Genomic DNA, 19,312 nt, shown 5'->3' on the forward strand with positions numbered 1-19,312 from the left:
GAAAGTTCCCAATGTTTGATTAAAATATTATGTCCCCTTATCTATGCGAAGAATTTTGATTCTCGTATTAAATTGATTATGAATGAGAGAATGAAACTATTGAAAGATTGATGCAGTTTCTGATTTTTCTTTAAGTAAATAGACCCAACAAACCCTAGTGTGGTCATCAGTGAAGGTAAAGAACCAACGTTTACCGAACATAGTTTTGATGCAAGACGTCCCCCATAAATCACTATGAATCATTGTGAATGGACTGGATGGTATATACTCAACAGAAGGATAAGATGTACGAGAGTGTTTTGCAAGTTGACACACTTCGCAAGTAAAAAGGTCATCTTTATGAAAAAGTGAAGGATACAAATGTTTAAGATACTGAAAACTCGGGTGCCTTAAACGGCGATGTAAAAGTAGAATTTGGTGTTCCCTAGAATTCGACTCACTACCAACCTAGAGAACTTGTTTATTTCTTAGACTTGGTCCTCTGAAGTAGTAGAGCCCTTCAAAGCCATCAGCATTGCTAATCGTCGTTCCCGTTATCAAGTCCTGAAACAAACACTTAGAGTCAGTGAATAGGGCTTGACACTTTAAATCATGAGTCAACTTCTGAACAGAAATTAGATTGCAACATAATTTAGACACATGGAGCACTGAGTGCAATGTAATGTTTGGGCTAAGAATAACAGAACCAAAGCCCTTAATAATGGCCGATGACCCATCTGCAAGCTTGACATGTGTCTGAATCGGGTTGGGTGAGTACATGGTAAACATATCATGAAAAGCGGTCATATGATCAGTTGCACCCGAATCTAAGATCCACTGATCGGAATGCTGCTGACTTGTTAAAGCTGCATTAAAAATACCTCGTTGTGCCATAAAACTTGATGAAGGAGTAGACTCAACCGGCGGTGTTAAGAGGCCATAGAGCTGTTCAAGTTGTGCTTTCGAAAATGGAGGGAGAGAGGTGGCCAAATCTTGGGAGTTTGACACACTAGGGCCCACTTGATAGCTGGAGGAGCTGGTTCGAGAAGGTGGAGTATTTGTAGGTGGAGGTGGCCGATAATCCCCTGATAAATTCTTCCGTTGAGGACGACCATGGAGTTCCCAACACCGATCTTTTGTATGGTTTGTGCGCTTACAATGATCACACCATAGGTTGTTCCGACGAGTAGATCAGGATGAAGGTGGTGGTGGACCTCGTGCCGCCAGAGCTGATGATTCCAGTGAGAGGGACAGAGGTTTTGTGGGTGTATCACCCATCATCACACGTTTACGGCTTGACTCCCAGCGAACTTCTGCGAAGATTTCGTCAATGGCTGGGATTGGCTTTGTGGCAAGTAAGCGGCCACGCACATCATCTAATTCCGGACGAAGACCTGCAAGAAAATCATAAATTTGTTTCTTCTCGACGTGTTTGCGGAAGCGTTCAACATCCTTCGAGTTCTCCCATTCGAGATTGAGACATAAATCAAGTTTCGCCCACAACCTACGTAATGAGCTGTAGTATTGGGTGACATCGGATTCACCTTGTTGTATGGAACGTGCCTTATTGCGTAATTCAAACAATTGAGCCGAATTATTAAAATCAGAAAAGCCATAGTGAGCGCATTTCAAAGATCCTTTGCTGTTGAGTAAAAGATGAAGGATTCTTTAATGTCCTCCTCCATCAAGTTAATGAGTCATGCCATGACCATTGAGTTTTGTGCATCCCACACGGAAAAAGAAGGGTCAGCTTCATCTGGTTCTGCTATCGTGCCATTGATGTACCCGAGTCGACTGCGGCCACGAATAACTAGGAGGGCCGATCGAGACCATTGCAGAAAATTTTTTCCGTTGAGTTTTGGAGAGGTAATTTGGAGCGAAGAGCGAAGTGTTTTCAGAGATAGAGATGTGAAGTGTCGTGGATGTGCTTTTAGGGAGAGAAATTGAGGTCGTATTCGATCCGTCGGAACTCTCATCCTTGCGCACATCAGTCATCATGGCTGTTTTAACCATTCTGGTGTCAATCTAAACCTAGCTTTGATACCATAAAAACTAAGGATAGAGACACCAGAGAGACATACACGAGAAAAGAGAAGAAATAAATTCTCAAATTGATTGATCAAAGATGAGGAATAGAGGCACTATTTATAGGTTACAAGAGGAAACAAAATCTAGGAATAACCTCCTAACTTTCCTAACAAAAAAGGAGATTTATTTGCTAAATTTAAACACAAAATCTAAACAACTTTAAAACAACTTCTAACTAAGTCCACATAATCTTAACTTCTAACTAATTCAAAATTTCTAAAACAGTCCGAAGACATTATCTCGTGAGTCATTGTAATCCAATTAGGTGAACTAAAAAACTATAAAATCTAAATAGATTGTAGTCCGACCAAATGAGAAGTCACTCTAACTAAATGACTAACCAAGTGAAATCAAAAGCCCTCTACAAAGTATCACTCAACTACGGACCCAAGTGTTTTTTAAACACGTTGATCCAAGTGTTTCATATCTACTCGAAACCAACACAAAATTGAGTGAAGTCAAGACTCGTGCTTTAATCACACTTATAAAAAACAAAGGAAGAAAAAAAAATTTGAAGCTTTTCCTAAGAGAGCCTTTTTTTTCATAACTCCAACAAATGAGATTTATGGAAAGTAATACGTATCTTATCCATTTAATTAACGAACACGAATTCTATTGCTTTTTTTTTTCTTTCTATAAAATTAATAAATCTTCCAGACTTGATAATTCTTTAGAATCTTCCCCAAAATGCCTTTTTAACATAAGTGGTTGATTTTTTCAATTGACTCTTAACATATGCAATTGGTTTTAATTTTGTCTTTTCCACGTTTTTAAGGTTTCAATTTTACCTCTCTTTTTATGTTTCATTATACATTTTAATGAAAGATTGTTATTAAAAGATGGAGTGTAAAATTGGAAAATTTAAAATAATAACAGAAAAATTGTACACAATCCTATGCACAGACATTTTAAAAAATAAAAAAAATATATCTCTGTCTTGTAAGTTAAAAAATTTTAAATTACCAGGTTGGTCTCTAAACCTTAAAGTTGTGTTTAATAGGTCTTGAATTTTAAAAAGTGTCTGATACTACACATCGAGATGTTGGAGACATAACAAAAAAAGAATAATTCCTTTGAAGAATTTCAAGAGGCCCAAGTAGGAAGGTCAATTAGCAAATGTGGGATAAATTTAGAGAAGACGTATGATCTTCCCCTCTTTTTAGTTGCTTTACCGATGTGGGATAAATTTAGAGAAGACGTATGATCATTTTTAAGTGTAATTGGTTCGACACATATTCTAAAAAACATAGATTGCAAGTGGATTTAGGATTTAGGTCAATCAATACATCTCATTATTAGTATGGAGATGGTCCATTTATTCTTGCTAATGAGGCTCAACAGATTTTTTACGTAAACGATCTTGGACTTTGTAAGAATTGGAAAGTTTTGCAAATAGTCTAAGCGCTCATGGGACGTTTCAAAAACAGGAGACCTTGAAAATGAACAAGTTGAGTTGTTAGAAGTAGAAGGTGGGATCGGAGTCGGTGAATATATTCATGATAACTCATTTTGTAGAGATGATATTGATCCTATTGTTGTTGCTTAAAAAATTATTCAAGGACATTGAATAGAGATATTATCATCAACGAGTGATGATAATTTTATAAACGATGAAGTAGACAATGTAGAATTATCTACCGATAATGGATCAAGCCCCATTCAAAATTCAAAATTGGATGATATTGATATGCAAATAAGTGATTATATGTGACTTCTTATTTCAAAAGTATCTGTTTTGCTGACTATTTCTTAGTATGTTAAGTATATAATGACTAACATATATGTAATTGTGTGTTTCAATTTAAGTCCTAAATGGTTTGGACACTCAAACGATACTTTGAACACTTTTAGACTACTTTGACACTTTTTAAGCTAGTCCGAAGTGCAAGGCGTTGGCTATGTGTTTTGGGTTCACTTTTAGCATATCCAAGATTACTCATCGTCAAAATGATGTGTTGGTGACTTTTAAGCCACTTAGGCACATTTGTAGCTAGTTTGGATTGCATTTAGCCTGAGTTTAAGAGTGATTATTGTTTATTTTAGTAAGTCTTTTGAACGTTCGAGTGACATTTTCAGTACTTTTAGGCCACTAAGACGATTTTAAGGTACGTCCTGGGTTGCTTTATCATCAAAATGATACTTTGAAGCTACTTAAACACTTTTGTAACTATTAACTAGTTCATATTGTAGGGGTTAGTTTTGGTTCATTTTTAAGCATGTATGAGGTCGTTTTGACACTCAAATGACATGTTCAGTACTTTTAGATCACTTATGTTGCAACGATCGTTTTTAACTTAGTTAATTTAGCGCTTAAATGTTTCGCTCAATTTTTTTTCTTGGTGTGTTAACTAGATTCGAGTTGGACTCTATAATTTTTTGATAAATTAAATTCCGAAATTTGAAATTTGGAAAAAGATTTTTTTTTTATATAGGAAAAAAAAGATTTTTAATTAAACCTTAAACTCAAAAACTTTAGAAATTTAACCGTATCTTTTTTGTCTTATTTTAGATTTCAATTTCCTCTTCCCTAAATCGTTTATTTATGAGGTCACAAAGCCACACCCATGACGTCATCATCACTTCTTGAAACTATAGGGTTTCTCTCTCTGAAATCCCTCAGCCGCCCCCACACCCCTCGTTCTCTCCCCTCTCCGGCGACCACACCCTCCGCAGTAGCACCTCGGCGACGGCAGCGGCGGACCTGGCGACGGCTCTCCTCTCTGCGACGGTCCGAAATTTCTGATACACACTTCTTGTTGGTATCAAGCCCAATCCTTATCGACCTCAGATCTGTAGTGATCCAGCCATAATCAAAGCTGTTTCAACATGAGTCACTAGGTAATGCCTCGTTTAAATCCTCTTTTTGGTTCGATTCAAGTGTTTTCGAATTCGTTTCTGACCCCGAAACCTTGTCTCTATTGTTTTAGGTGCCTGTTGATTAGAGTTTAGGAGCGTTGGGACCCTTGTAAGTAGCTGGATGTTTGATTTGTTGTATGATTTGTGTGTTGTTTGCTTGTTTGTTCTTGTGTTTAACATTAATTGTATGAGATATGGTTCTGTTATGGGTAATATGTTTCGTAATATATGTTCGCTTGACTATATAGGACTGTAAAGTGTTGAATGAATTTTTCTTTTGTATTGTGAATCGTTGAATAGCTTGTTTAAATGTTGCATTGTGTCATAGTAGAAGCATGCGGTAGAGCTGGATTCAATGATTGATGATAAAGAAAGAAATGAAGTTGATTTCTAATGCAAAGTTGATTGTTTTAACTTTTGAAGTTAGATTTGTTTGTTTCTTTTTACATTGAATCTTATGGTATGCCTCCATTAAAGAATCTGCTGCTATTCTCTGCCTGTGGTACATTGGAAAATGATTTGATGTCCAAAAGATGTTTTTTCCTTGGATTTTTCAAATGAATTTCTATTTAGGTGTTGCACTAGCCAATCATTTTCATCTTGTACCTTAGCTTGAAATCCTAGATTATTATTGTATTGATAGGATGGCTTTATCATGAGACATCATTCTATTTTCGGAGATAAGATTCTTTAATGGGATAGACACTGCTTCTTCTTGTGCTTGTATTCCCAGTTTCAACTTGAATTGAGTTATTCAGCAGCACATCTCTTTATCCTATATTATTTTTGGTTATATTATCTTTCGGGAGTCTATTCGATGCAGTCGTTCTAACTTCGATGAGTTTGAGTTCACGAAACGTCTGTAACGTTGATTTTGAATCTCTGTTCTTTCCAGGAAGGAAACCGGTCCAATGCAAATAGCTTGTCAACCCCATCCTCGTTTTTACTTCTCTATCAAGTATCTCTCTCTCTCTCTTTCTCTCTCTCAATTTTCCTTTGTTATTTTGTGCTCTAAAATGATTTTTTTACCTGAAAATGCAGAAGCAGCTCTAAACAACATGATGGATGGAAGAATGTGCAAAACTTGCATTCAAGCAACCTTGTTAAACTTGTACTTATGGGACCTCAGACTCGTAGATTTGCTACGCCTCTGAGCAAAAAGAGATTGCACGCAGTTCCAAATGCAGAAGACGGGTGCCCTTCTGCCTCAATGTCGGAAGACATCAATTCTAATCATGTGCTTAATCCTATAGGAGAGTTGTGGAATAAATGGTCACCTCCAAGATATCTATGGAGGGGGCTATCAGTTCTTTTTTTAACTGGGCAGGTCATTATGAGGACTTTAAAGGGTAAAATCCATTGGAGAAACACTCTCCAACAATTAGAGAGAGTAGGGCCAAGATCTGTAGGGGTTTGCCTTCTGACGTCTGCATTTGTTGGCATGGCCTTTACTATCCAATTTGTCAGAGAATTCACTAGATTAGGACTAAACCGATCTGTTGGTGGCGTATTAGCACTCGCATTCTCGAGGGAGCTGAGTCCTGTGATTACGTCTATTGTGGTTGCAGGACGAATTGGAAGTTCATATGCTGCAGAGTTGGGAACAATGCAAGTCTCCGAGCAAACAGACACGTTAAGAGTCTTGGGTTCGAACCCCGTCGATTATCTCATCACTCCAAGAGTGATTGCATCCTGCATCGCTCTTCCAATTCTAACTCTGATGTGTTTCACTGTTGGGATGGCATCAAGTGCCCTTTTGGCTGACAGTGTTTATGGTGTTAGCATCAACATTATCTTTGATTCAGCTCTGAGAGCTCTAAAACCATGGGATATCGTTAGCGCGATGATCAAGTCACAGGTTTTTGGTGCTATCATATCTATTGTGAGCTGTGCGTGGGGTATTACGACTTCCGGGGGCGCCAAGGGAGTCGGGGAGTCGACAACGTCGGCCGTAGTCATCTCTCTTGTGGGCATATTTGTTGCTGATTTCACACTTTCTTGTTTCTTCTTCCAGGGAGCAGGAGATTCTTTAAAGAACTGTATGTAAATTTCATTGAGCGCACTCATACACTTTTTACATTTTTCAGTGGTGAAAAGAGAATTCCAAAATCTGCTGTTTATCTTTCATGTGGAATCTCAGTTCATGTTTGTTTTTTTGCAGCTTTTGACAAATCATCATTCTACCAAACATTAAATGAATGTAATTAAAGAACACATTCGTTTTAAGGATATAACAATTACACTTTTCGGACATGTTTGATAATATTCTCATTTTTCATTTGTTAATTTTTATTTTTCACTTCAAATTCAAAAATAAAAGTGTTTGGTAACTGTTCTTATTTTTGTTTCTCATCTTTAAGAAACTAAATTTTAGAAACAATGAAATCGTTTTTTGTTTTTTTGTCTCTTTTCATAGATAAAAGTATTATTTTGTCCCTTTTTTACTTTTAAAATATGTAATAAATATCAAAAGATAAATATAAATATAACATGGAAATTTTGAAGATTTAATTTTAAATTTTAAATTTGATATAAAACTATTTTTTTAAAGAAAAAAAAAAGGTTACCAAACATATTTTCAAAAAATAGTTACTAAATTTTGTTCTATTTTTCTTGATTGAAACATAGGAAAGGGGAAACAAAAATAGAAAATGAGAAACGAGAAAAAGAAAAAAACCAATAACGTCACCAAGCAGGTTAAATCAATAATTTAAGCTATAATCTGAAATTTATCACAATTTAGTTTATTGTAAAAAAAAAAAAAAATCTTGTCAAAGACAAAATATCACGTAATAATTTAGTATCCATAGCTACATTATAAACTACATGAAGGGAGGATTTTCTCGTGTTTTTTTAACCATGAAGGTACATTTTTCAACTTTGATCGAAATCAAAATTTCTTTTTTTCTTTGAATAATAAAAGTTACACATTAACTCAACGCAAGTTCAAAATGAAATAGAATTTTCATCTCGATATACACTTAACTATTTAAATAGATCAAACAGCTTTCGAAACATCGCATTTGGCCATCAAAATCAAAGTTGAAAATGAATAAAAATTGTTCAAAGGCCATTTCATTTTGATTCTCATGCTCTCTAAATTATAGCAGAACCTGACAACAGATTTACTTACTACATACCATAAAAAATCGAATTACTTTTTACTTCCAAAAACATAAAATAAATTGTCTGGAAAAAAAATCATTTCCATAAACAAATTTAAAATTAATGGGGGAAAAAAAGCCCTGTAGCTGTTCCACTGTACAAGAAACAAAGCTTGTATCATATAATATTAACTATGCCACCCCAAACAAAACTGTGAAAATAATTAACCCAACAAAATTGATGAAGATCTCCACTATACAAACAAAGCCTACTGATAAATCAACAGTAATCTAACAATGCAAACTTTACATTCAAACCAATCTTACCACTCTCAGTCACCAATTTAGCAGCTGTTACCAACCAGTGTCCCGGAGAGTCATGCGGCCCCCTTACCACCTCGGTCGTATCGACATATTTAAGAAGCTTTTTAGATCGAACTGGGACTGGCGGAGCCTCTCCATAGACACCGGAGTTCAGAGCACCGGGGACCTGCTTGTTTTTGTCAGCAGCAGGTCGCTGTGTGAACGAAAATGTCGTGCTTAAATTCGTGAGGAAAGTCGACTTGCGAGACGCTCCGGGGGCGGCAGCCCATTCCGTTCTTCGAATGGTGCAGTTGGGCATGTGGGTGTACTGCAGGCGGAGGTGAAGTATTGTCTTCGGCCACTTCCCCTTGCTGATAATCTGAGCTCCTGTTACAATGTAAACACCATTTCCATCTTGCTGCAACCAGTTGGGATCGTGCCTGACGGCTGAGGTGCACACATTTGAGTATCTTTTCCATTTGACAGGTTCGAGGAATTGGCCGTTGCAGTCCCCATCATCGGAGCCTCTCCATTGGCACCGGCTTGCTACGTCGGAGGAGCTCATCAAACTAGCCATGACTGTTGGAAGGCTGGTTAGATGTTGTACGTGTAGAGCCAACCAGTTGGATTTCTTCCCTTCTAAATACAGGCGAAGGCCAACTAATGGTTTTCTACTACTCGTGACCTGAAAGGAAAATTCAAATACAGAAATGAGGTCAATAGTGAATGAGAATCACATAGCTGTAATCAAATGATATTTGGCAAGATTATTGATTTATTGTACGCATTAAAATCAATATTTAAGGATGAACAGTACCATTTATTCCAAGGAAATAGGTCATCCATGATAGAACATTAAAATAAAATAAGAAAAAGACCAGTGACTCAAAACATCATTTAACTAGATGTACATTTTAAAAAATAATTCTCAAACAAAATCTAAGATTTTGAGATAGTTTCTGAAGAAAAATGCAGCAACATTTATGGTTCCCTCTGTTTCTGCTGCTCATGCTGGGTATAAAACCTAGAAGAGTACTCATTCTCGATCTACTACTGGCCCTGCTCACTTTGTCATTTTGACAACCAAAACTTGTGCCAAGAACAAATTCAAAACTTCCTAATTACTATGTTCTCCAATGGTGATGATGCATGCAGCTTTTGTAGAATACAAATAGCAAAAATTGAATACCTGGGTGGAGGCTATATACATCCTGGGACTCATAAAAGCGAACTGCAGGGTAGGGCAAGTGGCCTTCTTCCTCTGATGCCCAAGAGGCAACTCACAAAAGTTCGGTGCCCACTGTGTCGGAATTTGGAACTCCAAGAAGTATTGTAAGTCTCCCAAAGAAGGTTTATCTATAATTGCAGAATCAATTCATCTTAATCAGTGAAAAACAACTTTAATCTCATTTAGAATTAAAATTCAGGGTTAATACTACTTTGGGATAAAATACTTGGAGGATCAACTAATAAATCAACACAAGTAGAGGCCAGGCTCAATCAGTTCAGAGAAGTCAATAAGTGCAACTAGAAGTGTTAACCTTTAGGGATTATTCGTTTACATCCCGTTTGAAGGACAAAAATGATTAATTCACATTAAATGTGTCTGATGAATTCTACCTATAGTTATAAGCGACATTAAGGTCTGTGTATATTTTAAAGGCTATTTCTCCAGAAATAATAAATGGGCAAGTAGCTCGACTGGAAATGAAACAGATAAAAATGTAAGGCGAAACAAGAGTGAACAACTACAATGAGCATGGCGGTGCTTACATCGTAAGTACAAGTTTATCGCATGGCTGAGATAGCCGCTGCCTGCAACCCCAGTCAGAAGAGAAGTAATAGGTACAAATTTGAATAAAATAACTTCTGGTTTTGAGCTAACAGTCTGAAGCCAGCTGGTATGACTGTGCAGGAAAGGATCTCCTCCTCTTTTAGAACAAATTAAGGTGATTCCCTGTTATGCAGAGAGTAAACATGAGGAGATTACATTGAAACATTTGTCATAGCAAGCTCAGATTTTCATTCTCGACTTACATCCTTGCTTGATGTTTCCGAAATACTAGCCAACTGTATGGAACTTGACTGTAAAATTCGCGTAAATATTTCTGGAACCTACAAGAGAAGACGTTATTCATTAACAACATACTTTCTCGATCATATTTCATCTTTTTTTAGGAAAGGAATTAAATAAATTTTTGTTTACATTTACTAGTGACTTACCTTAACATCTCTTTTTAACAGAGCAGAGGGACTTCTTCTATCAGAGAACAGAACATCTCCAAGATCCTCCAAATTTCTCCGAAGCTCAGCAGGAGGTATTGGTGAGGAAGGTCTCTGCCGTACTGAAATTAAATCTTGACCTCCAATAGCCATTCCTACTATTATATGCGTCCCATATGTCTGTATGAACCTGCCTACTAAAATTCATTAGTTAAAAAAAATGAACTCAAGAAGCAAAATACTGAGCATGGCTTTATATTAGAGTGTAGCAAAAGCCACGAGTTCAACTAATCCTGAATGAAGCCTAATGCAATCTCTTTTGTTTTTAAGTGGGGCTAATTGGACAGTTTCTATAATCTTTATAGCTTCTCAGGTATAGGATTGACAACTAGACCTCCCTTCCTCTCATTGCACATTCTTTTCTTTCAATACAAATCAGTTATATCCACCCACAAAAATTAGGAACTTGATGGTATTGCTACAACCAACTCGATATCGTTAAATTGGAAGGAAAGGACACCTTGAGAAATTTTGCATGGCAATGAACTAATTTGGTGTGTGTAAGGAGGAGATGGAGCTATGTGAGTGTTGTGAGTTTTGTCATAACCACAAAACTACTTATTCCTGCGACTGTTATGAATACTAGAGAATCACTCATCACTGTCTAATAATTAGTGTGTATTACTAAATACAACTAAAAATTTATAATTTTCTTTTGAGTTCATGTCAAAAAGGGAAGAATCTAAGCAAATAAAAAATGCATCAAGAATTGTGTATGTTTGTGTGTGTTTGTTACTATTTAATTTCACACAGTGTAATATTTGAACATTTTTATTTTATTTTCATTTATCAATGAAATTTTCATATCTTGTTAGAAAAAAATATCTAATTTCACAACTTGTGAAATTAGTTTGCATCAGTCATCACATCAAAGGTTCAGTTGGTAACTGATAGTTTTCTTTTGGGTTCGTATCAATAAAACAATATTCTTAGCAAATAAAAAAATGGTTCAGGAATTGTGTAGCTGGGCAGGCAGCAACTTAATATGAAAAGAAAAGGCAAGCACAATATATTGAAAGTACCTGGACAATGATGCTGGATCCCAACTAGATGGAACAGCTTTCTTCACTTCATCTTGTAATACGAGTGGAGACGCCGTTAAATGCAAATAGTATAGAGCAATAAAATAACCATCAAAAGCAAGATGATTTGCATCAGCAGCATCATGAAACCAGTCTCCACTCAAACCAAACATAGAATTAAAATAGCCGGAAGGAACTTTTCCTTGTATGGAAGATTTCTGATTCAGTAACTCAGACATCTGCATAGAAGATGCATGGAAGCAAACATATGAATCTTAATTGAAGAATTGTATTGGGAAATGGGAAAGCAGTCCAACTCAGTCAGAATTTTTATTAAAAACAAAAATAAAAAAGAAACTATTCATTAACGAAATGTGACAGCTATTTTAAAGGTTTTATACTTCCTTAAGGAAGATGAAGAAGTTTCCCCTGTGCTAAATCACAAGGACCTTTACAATAAAGCCACCAGTTCTAAGTCTTCAAAGATAAAATTAAAAAAAAAATGCCAATTACAACAAAGATTCTTACTAGAATAGTTGCAAAAGACTTTCGAACTTCTTGCACACCAAGAAGCCACCAAAGAAAACTTGGAAAGTCCATTTTAGATTTACATTATGGAGGTAGGTTTAGATGATAGATATAGAGGAGGTATAATATACATGTTTTGAAATGCATAAATTTACATCTGGCGCGACCAAATTTTAAATATACATGTTTTCCCAGTACAATTTGCATTCTCGAGTAATTCAAACTCTAATAATTGAGACTTCGTTTGATAATATTTCTTCCGGATCCTTTTCACATTTCTTAGAAACACATTTGAATTCTTAGCCAAAGTTTAAAAAACAAAAAAGCTTGTAAAAACTATTTTCTTCAATTTGCAAATCTTGATTTAGGATTTTAAAAATGTTATTGAAAAGAAAAGAAGAAAACAAAACAAAGAAACAAATAGGTAGAAGTAGTATTTACAAGCTTAATTTTCAAAAACAGAAAACCAAAACAATTAACAATTAACATCCAGCAAAATCTTCAAGAGATTGGTTTGTTCACTTGATATATGAACATCCACAGAGCTCTAGAGAGCTCGTGACTGTGTTCAATTCTTCATACTTCCAGTTCTTTAAGAGAAACAGATCAATTAAACAGATAAAAAGCAAAACACTCAACATATAAATTGAATTGAACTTTAAACTTGAATCCATAAGATTAAATGAAAAAAAATTTCTCACGCAGTAGACTGATAAGTTAGGCGAAGTTCAATTCGCGAAACACTCGTAATCAAACCAAAAAAAATGTCCACGATCAAGCACATGAAAAGTGCATCTAAAGAAATGGAACCTGATTGAACTGAAGAACGTCGGATTTGAAGCGGATTCGATCTCCTTTATCACAGCGAATGTCCTGAGAAACTCCCCGAACAACAGCTCCGTCGGGAAACACCATATCTCTTCTGTTTGAGTCGTCGACCACCACCAACCTCCGCCCTCCGCCGCCATACCCCTTCACAAATTTCAGCCGGAAATCGTTCGTCAGATCAAACCCACGCCCCAAACACTCCAAAGCCCTAATCTCAACGGGCTTCTCCGACGCCGGCATAGCGGAACGATGAAATCAAATCAACCAAGAATCGGAGCAACCACACGAACAACACGATAAGATTCAAATGGGTCAGAAGAAGATGAAGAAGAAGAAGTAGGTACAGATCTGAAAATTTGACCTGCCCCCAAATTTGACCAGACAAAATACGATTCATCGTAGACTGACAGCAGACCAAATACGAATTGAAAAATACTGAAAAACATTTGGTCTGGTTTTCGTTGCTGAAGTGAGAGGGGGGGAAAATTGATTGCGACTTTTGGGGAGAAAAAATGGAAAATTTTTGTGGTGAAAAAAATGGATACGGCGGAGCGACGGCGGCCCCACGTGGTTTGACTCGGCGGCGGAAACGGCGGCGGAAGGTGCCTTGGAAGTCAAATTTTTGCCTCCGCCGATTCGATTACCAAATACCAACTCCCACCTTACTTTTCAAAATTTCAACCTAAAAGATATTCTTTTCAAATGCCAAAATCAAACTTCTAGGAAAAGAAAGTTCAATTTTTTTTCCTTTTTTATTTTGCTGTTGAATATGATAAGGTACCCATCAATTTGTCATGATTTGGTAACAAACTTTTTTTTTCTTTCTCAAGTAGGTTTACTTTGACCCTTTTTTTAACCGAATATTTAAATCTTCAACACACTGCTTTAACATGAATATGTATGACAAAAAAAAATCTATATGGGATCTGATCCCCGCAGGTATCCAACCAGATCGGGTTAGGAAATTCCTTATTTGACCGAAGACATGGTCAAATTGGAGATCATGTTCGAGTTCGTCGACGAGGATGGGAGGGGATAGGGGGAGGTGTCCTCGCCTTGTTTAATATTTTACTAATATCTTGTATTTTTATAGATAACAACATAACTATATATTAATTATTTTATATAATTTTATAATTTTTAAACAAAAGAACTCAAGCTTTATTTCTTCTTGTACTAGTAGTAGCTCAATTTCTTTATAAATCTTTCTTAAAAAAATAAATAAATTTTTTCAAGGTGAAGTAATGGTGAGCTCGACTGGAGTTGGGACGGGTTTCCTGTTGAGAACACATCCCCAATTGAGGAATCTCGTCCCGTCCTTGCCCACAAAATTTTGGGGATGGGAAGGGGATGGGGAAAAATCCCCAACGTGACAGGGATGGGGATGGCCCCGTCCCACCCTGTTGTTCTCCCTAAACATGAACCTCATTTAAGACATTTTGCTCTAGGATGAGAATTCGAACTTATAATCTTTTGATCGAAAATAGGTGTCTTAACTAGTTGAGTTATGCTGGCGTCGGGAGTTAAATCCAATTAATTATTTTAGTCCACACTTTTTGATTTACTTTTAACAAATGTAAAACTTGATTACTTTTACCTATGTGGAGTCACGATTATTGAATGATCAAATATTATGTGCAAAATAATATATCAAAGACTAAAAGGATTATTTTTAAAGTTAAAATAAACATTTTAAAAAATCAAGGGGTCTTATTTTAAAACATTTTGGAGCTAAAATTGGCATTTTATAAATTCAAAATCTAAAATGGAACCCGACAAAATAAAATGGTATGTACTATACAACCTCTTTTAAAAGTAACGCATCAACTCCTTTTTTATTATATATTTTCTTCTATAATTTGTTCATAATATTTTGAAAAATTAGTAAATATTCTCCTAATGAACATGTAGTCAACAATATCATTAGTAAAGATTATATAAAATTATAACCCAAAGTTTAGAGACTTGTGATTTGATGGAGTAAACTTATTATGTAACTTTAGGAGGGGAGGTTGACATAATTAAAGGAAAAAAAAAAGTCTAAAAAGTTATCAAAGAGATAAACCAATTTTGACTAATATAAATGATAATCAATTTAATTATATCTAATTAAAATAGACTGGTTCAATTTGGGTAAGTTAAAGGTTAGTTTATTAGTTTTGCAGCAAAAGAGAGAGAGAAAAATTAAAAATTAAAAGAAAAAAAAAGCATAATCTATAATTAAAAAGTAACATCGAGCATCTTATTTTAAAAATATAATTGATGTGATCTATTAAGTCATAGCTTTAATTATGAACTATTTGCAAAAGGTTGTGCATGTAATGTAATTAAATGCAAAAGAATGCAACTTTGAATTTTTAGTAAAATATATCTTTGAGTCAATGATGGAGTATGATTAATTAATATTGTATTATCAAAGCTAACAAATAGGTTCATTATTAGTTGAAAAACTTGATGAAAATTTTATAGACCTATTTACCTCGAAGAAAATATTAAAAAAAAAGTGTGCGGTCAGAATTGGCGATAGATGCCTAAACCAGTTGATCTATGTTTAAGTTGGCGTCTTTATTGTTAATATTGTTAGTTAATTATTGATCTGATATATTAATTGGACTAACGAGTGATGATTTGATATGATGTGACAATGAATGATACAAAAGAGTAAATTAGATATTTCATTTGTGTGCCTCAAATTTTTTGGTACGTACTTCGTTATTTATTTTATCCAATCGGTGAACGCCTACTTTTTTATGCCGTTGATGCCTATTGCCTCGTCCTGCCAAATCATGGTAAGATCTTGATGTTATGTTTGAAAGAAATTAACGGAGGATTTGTGAAATTCTTAAAATTTTTGTTTAATTGTAATTTTTTTTAGTACAATAAGTGGTGCGGGGGATTTGAACTCATGATCGAAGACCGGTGCCAATTACCGTTGAACTAAGCTAATGTTAACTTTAATTACAGAAGAAAATTTTAATATCAACAATCAAATACTTTTATACCATCTATATTCTACCCATGATATTTATCTACATATTTGATATGAATAGAGTTAATTATCAATGATTTGTACTTTTATTTTCTGAAATTAAATTCTTGTAGAGGAGTTGTTGTTCATGCAATTATAAATAATTGTTAATTTATTTATTTGGAATCATTCAAATTTGAGTTTCTATGTAAACTGTGTAATACTAGCGAATATGATTACAACGTAACTTGGCTACAAATAATTACAGAATTTGACAGTTCAATAAACATGAATTCAGTCGAGACATGTTTCAATAACACTAACCTGAAAACAAATATTATTACTGCTGCACAAGTTGCTAGCAGACTATAATAATCGTTTCAGTAGAATATTATGACTAACTTCAGTAGAACAGCAACCTCGAACTACTCGGATCTGACAAAACTTTTAAATACTTGCTCTCAACACAAATAAGAACACGACAAAAGATAGAGAATTCTTAGATATCTCAAGTAAATGAAAACAACAACTATATATACTTATCCAAATATGTAATATCTCCCACAAACATTAAGTAACTTTAAAACATATGTAACCCTTTTACATATGTTACATGTGTAACTTTAACACATAAAGTTACACACTTTATTAGAACGACAAATTAAATGAAGTAAATAAAGAATTTGTTATGTAATTAAATTTCTCGATTCAAAGACAAGCTGTAAATAGATATATTCACAACGTATATGTGAATAAATCTCTTTAAAATTCACTTCTCTTTCAAGCACTCTTCTTATAATCCTTGCTTATTTTCTCTTCCAATCATCATTTGTTATTACGATGAACATGATACATCAACATTTAACTAGTGACATTTATTTAAAAAAAAAACTAGTGACATTAACGACAATAATTTATTAGAACAAAAATGAAAAAGAAATAATGACGTAAGAGTTCAACTTTGTTTGATAACGATTTCATTTTTAGTTTTCTATTTTAAAAAATTATACTTGTTTTCTCCACATATTTTTCACTTTTCTTCCAAAAACATTTGAATTTTTACCCAAATTTTAAAAACAAAAACAAGTTATTGGAAACTACTTTTTTTAGTTTCTAAAATTTGGCTTATATTTTGAAACGTTTTTAAAACAATTGAGGATAAGAAAAAAGAAATATATATAGGTGAAACTAGTGGTTAGTAATTTTAATTTTCAAAAACATAAAACTAAAAATGCATTTTATTAGTGATCTGAAAACAATAGATTCAATGAAAACATGAGTTTTCAAATATGTGTTTGGTAGTAGGTTTAGAAATTGAACCTCAATTTAATAAATTGTTCAAGGTGTTTTGTAAGCCAGTGCTAGTTACTAACTAAATACTTAACTAAATCTAAAATAATATTAATTGATTTATTAATGTATATATATTATAAATTTTGTAAAAATATTATTTTACAATATTATATATTTTAACATTTTTTTAATTTTAACAAAAATGAAATGAGTTTATATCAGGATATAATATATTTATCAAATTTTTTATCTTTCTTTATGTAATTCTACGTTTTTAAAGTTTCAAATCCAGAATCTGAAAATATTAAAAATGTTTTGCAGAATTTCTACTATTTGGATCACAGTTTTCGAATTCAAATTTAACAAATAGTTATTTATTGAATCTATTTGATTTATTAAATACAGAATGTGAATCGCATACCAAACCGACCCTGAGGATCTTTTCAATAGTTTTTTTCTTTTCTCTTTGAAAAAGTCTTTTCAATAGTTTATACATAAAGACCATTGGAAAGTCCTTCAAAATGCACATCTCTTAAATTCCAAGTTGTGGAACTATAGTTGTGAAAATTCTCCTTCCCCTCTTGGTGATTTTTGACCAAGGTTGAGATCTAAATGAAGAATTCCTTCAAAAGGAAACATTTTTTGAACATCTTTTAAAGGATATATTATAATTATTACAACAAATATCATATACGATACTGAATGTTATGTATTTATGTCATATCCTAAAGTCTAACCATTAATGGTGAGAGAAAGCTACGCGAAACTTTTCGATAAACGTACTTTTAAAAGGACTTCGATTAAATTGATCTTTCTTTTAAATCTTTTATTTATCCACTCCTAATAAAAAAGTCTTCTTGATGATCAATATATTTTGACAACAAAATTATATCAAGCCATGTTTCGTTTCTACCCATTCTAGTATAACAACGATAGTTGTGACTAGTACAATCTGAAAGAGAAGTTATTGATGATGTATGTAGCTTCATTGAGATATGTCACGTGATAGCCAAATCGAATAAAATCTTCCTTGATATACCTCGACTGGAAAAGTATACTAGTTTATTATAATACCTTATTGATATGAACATGAGTCAACTGGTCAATATACTATACTTACTTTCATCTATATTTTCAAAATCTTAAAATTTTGTCCTCAAAATGTTCCAATTAACTTTAATTTTTTTGTTATTCAACCCAACAAAAAGATCGCATGATATATTTTATAATAAACTTGGGTGACATGACAACTTGAATTTTTAATTTTTTTTGTTGTTTAATTACTATTTTATATTAACTTTATTTCATTTTGGTTCATATATTAAAAACGTTCATTTTGATTCATGTACTTTTAACTTTCGTTCATTTTAGTCTTGTACTTTAAAATTTTATTCATTTTTGTCTTATTCATTAAATTATGTTCAAACTGATTTTGTAATTTTATTTTTAAAAGTTACCACGGCACATAATTTTATTATACAATATATCATGTCATCTTTATGTTAACCTAAGTAAAAGAAAATTATATATCTAAAATGGATTTTCCTGAAAAATGTAAGATTTTGAAATTAAGGAATTAAATTAACCTTTATTCAAATTTTTTAGACAGTCATTTTTTTAAAATTCAAGATCTAAAATAGATCCTTTTGAAAAGTCAAAATAAAATAATTTAATATGTATTTTCTAAAATACTATATTTATTCCCTTTAATTAGTGTACCCTGCCGTTTGATTTAGATAAATTATTATAGCATTTCATACTTTCTTAACTGTATGTCAATAAAGTAAGCTCCTAAAGTTGAGGAGAGAAAAAAAAAACAAGACTTACCTCCTAATTAATTTAAAATTTTATATCCAAAGAAAAAGAAAATTCTTAGTAATGTTTACGTTTTAAGAAATATATTAATTATTAAGTATAGTATAATGTTGAAATTGTGATAGAAAAAATGAGATTAATAATAAAATTAAGAGACTAAAATGGTCATTTTTAAAAATAAAAAAAATTAAAATAATACCTGAACTAAAATAAAATTAGAAAATACAGAAATTAAAATAAATACT

The 19,312-nt window shown here is 33.5% G+C and overlaps 2 protein-coding genes across 3 annotated transcripts; one reads left to right on the top strand and one right to left on the bottom strand.

Annotated features, from left to right (window-relative positions):
- The first annotated feature begins 4,642 nt into the window (after positions 1 to 4,642).
- On the top strand, positions 4,643 to 7,050 carry ABCI14 (trigalactosyldiacylglycerol 1). Of its 2 annotated transcripts, XM_022294644.2 has the most exons (4): positions 4,644 to 4,905; positions 4,995 to 5,032; positions 5,819 to 5,881; positions 5,965 to 7,050. In XM_022294644.2, exons 3-4 carry the CDS (start codon positions 5,835 to 5,837, stop codon positions 6,968 to 6,970), a joined length of 1,053 nt encoding a protein of 350 aa, XP_022150336.1. In that variant the 5' UTR covers positions 4,644 to 4,905; positions 4,995 to 5,032; positions 5,819 to 5,834; the 3' UTR covers positions 6,971 to 7,050. The 2 variants fall into 2 exon arrangements, with proteins under 2 accessions (XP_087982463.1, XP_022150336.1); XM_088126337.1 differs by lacking the exon at positions 4,995 to 5,032 and having other exon boundaries at positions 4,643 to 4,905.
- Positions 7,051 to 8,099: 1,049 nt separating this feature from the next.
- Positions 8,100 to 13,658, bottom strand: LOC111018588 (MACPF domain-containing protein At4g24290). Its single transcript, XM_022294738.2, has 7 exons — positions 12,974 to 13,658; positions 11,636 to 11,874; positions 10,554 to 10,743; positions 10,368 to 10,445; positions 10,104 to 10,287; positions 9,520 to 9,686; positions 8,100 to 9,015 (listed from the first exon to the last, which is right to left on the bottom strand). The coding sequence occupies exons 1-7, from the start codon at positions 13,229 to 13,231 to the stop codon at positions 8,308 to 8,310; spliced, it is 1,824 nt and encodes a 607-aa protein (XP_022150430.1). The 5' UTR covers positions 13,232 to 13,658; the 3' UTR covers positions 8,100 to 8,307.
- Between the last annotated feature and the right edge of the window lie 5,654 nt (positions 13,659 to 19,312).

This window comes from Momordica charantia (assembly GCF_013281855.1).
Source record: "Momordica charantia cultivar OHB3-1 chromosome 7 unlocalized genomic scaffold, Mcharantia_2.0 BLBB01000007.1, whole genome shotgun sequence".
Classification (NCBI taxonomy): Eukaryota; Viridiplantae; Streptophyta; class Magnoliopsida; order Cucurbitales; family Cucurbitaceae; genus Momordica; species Momordica charantia.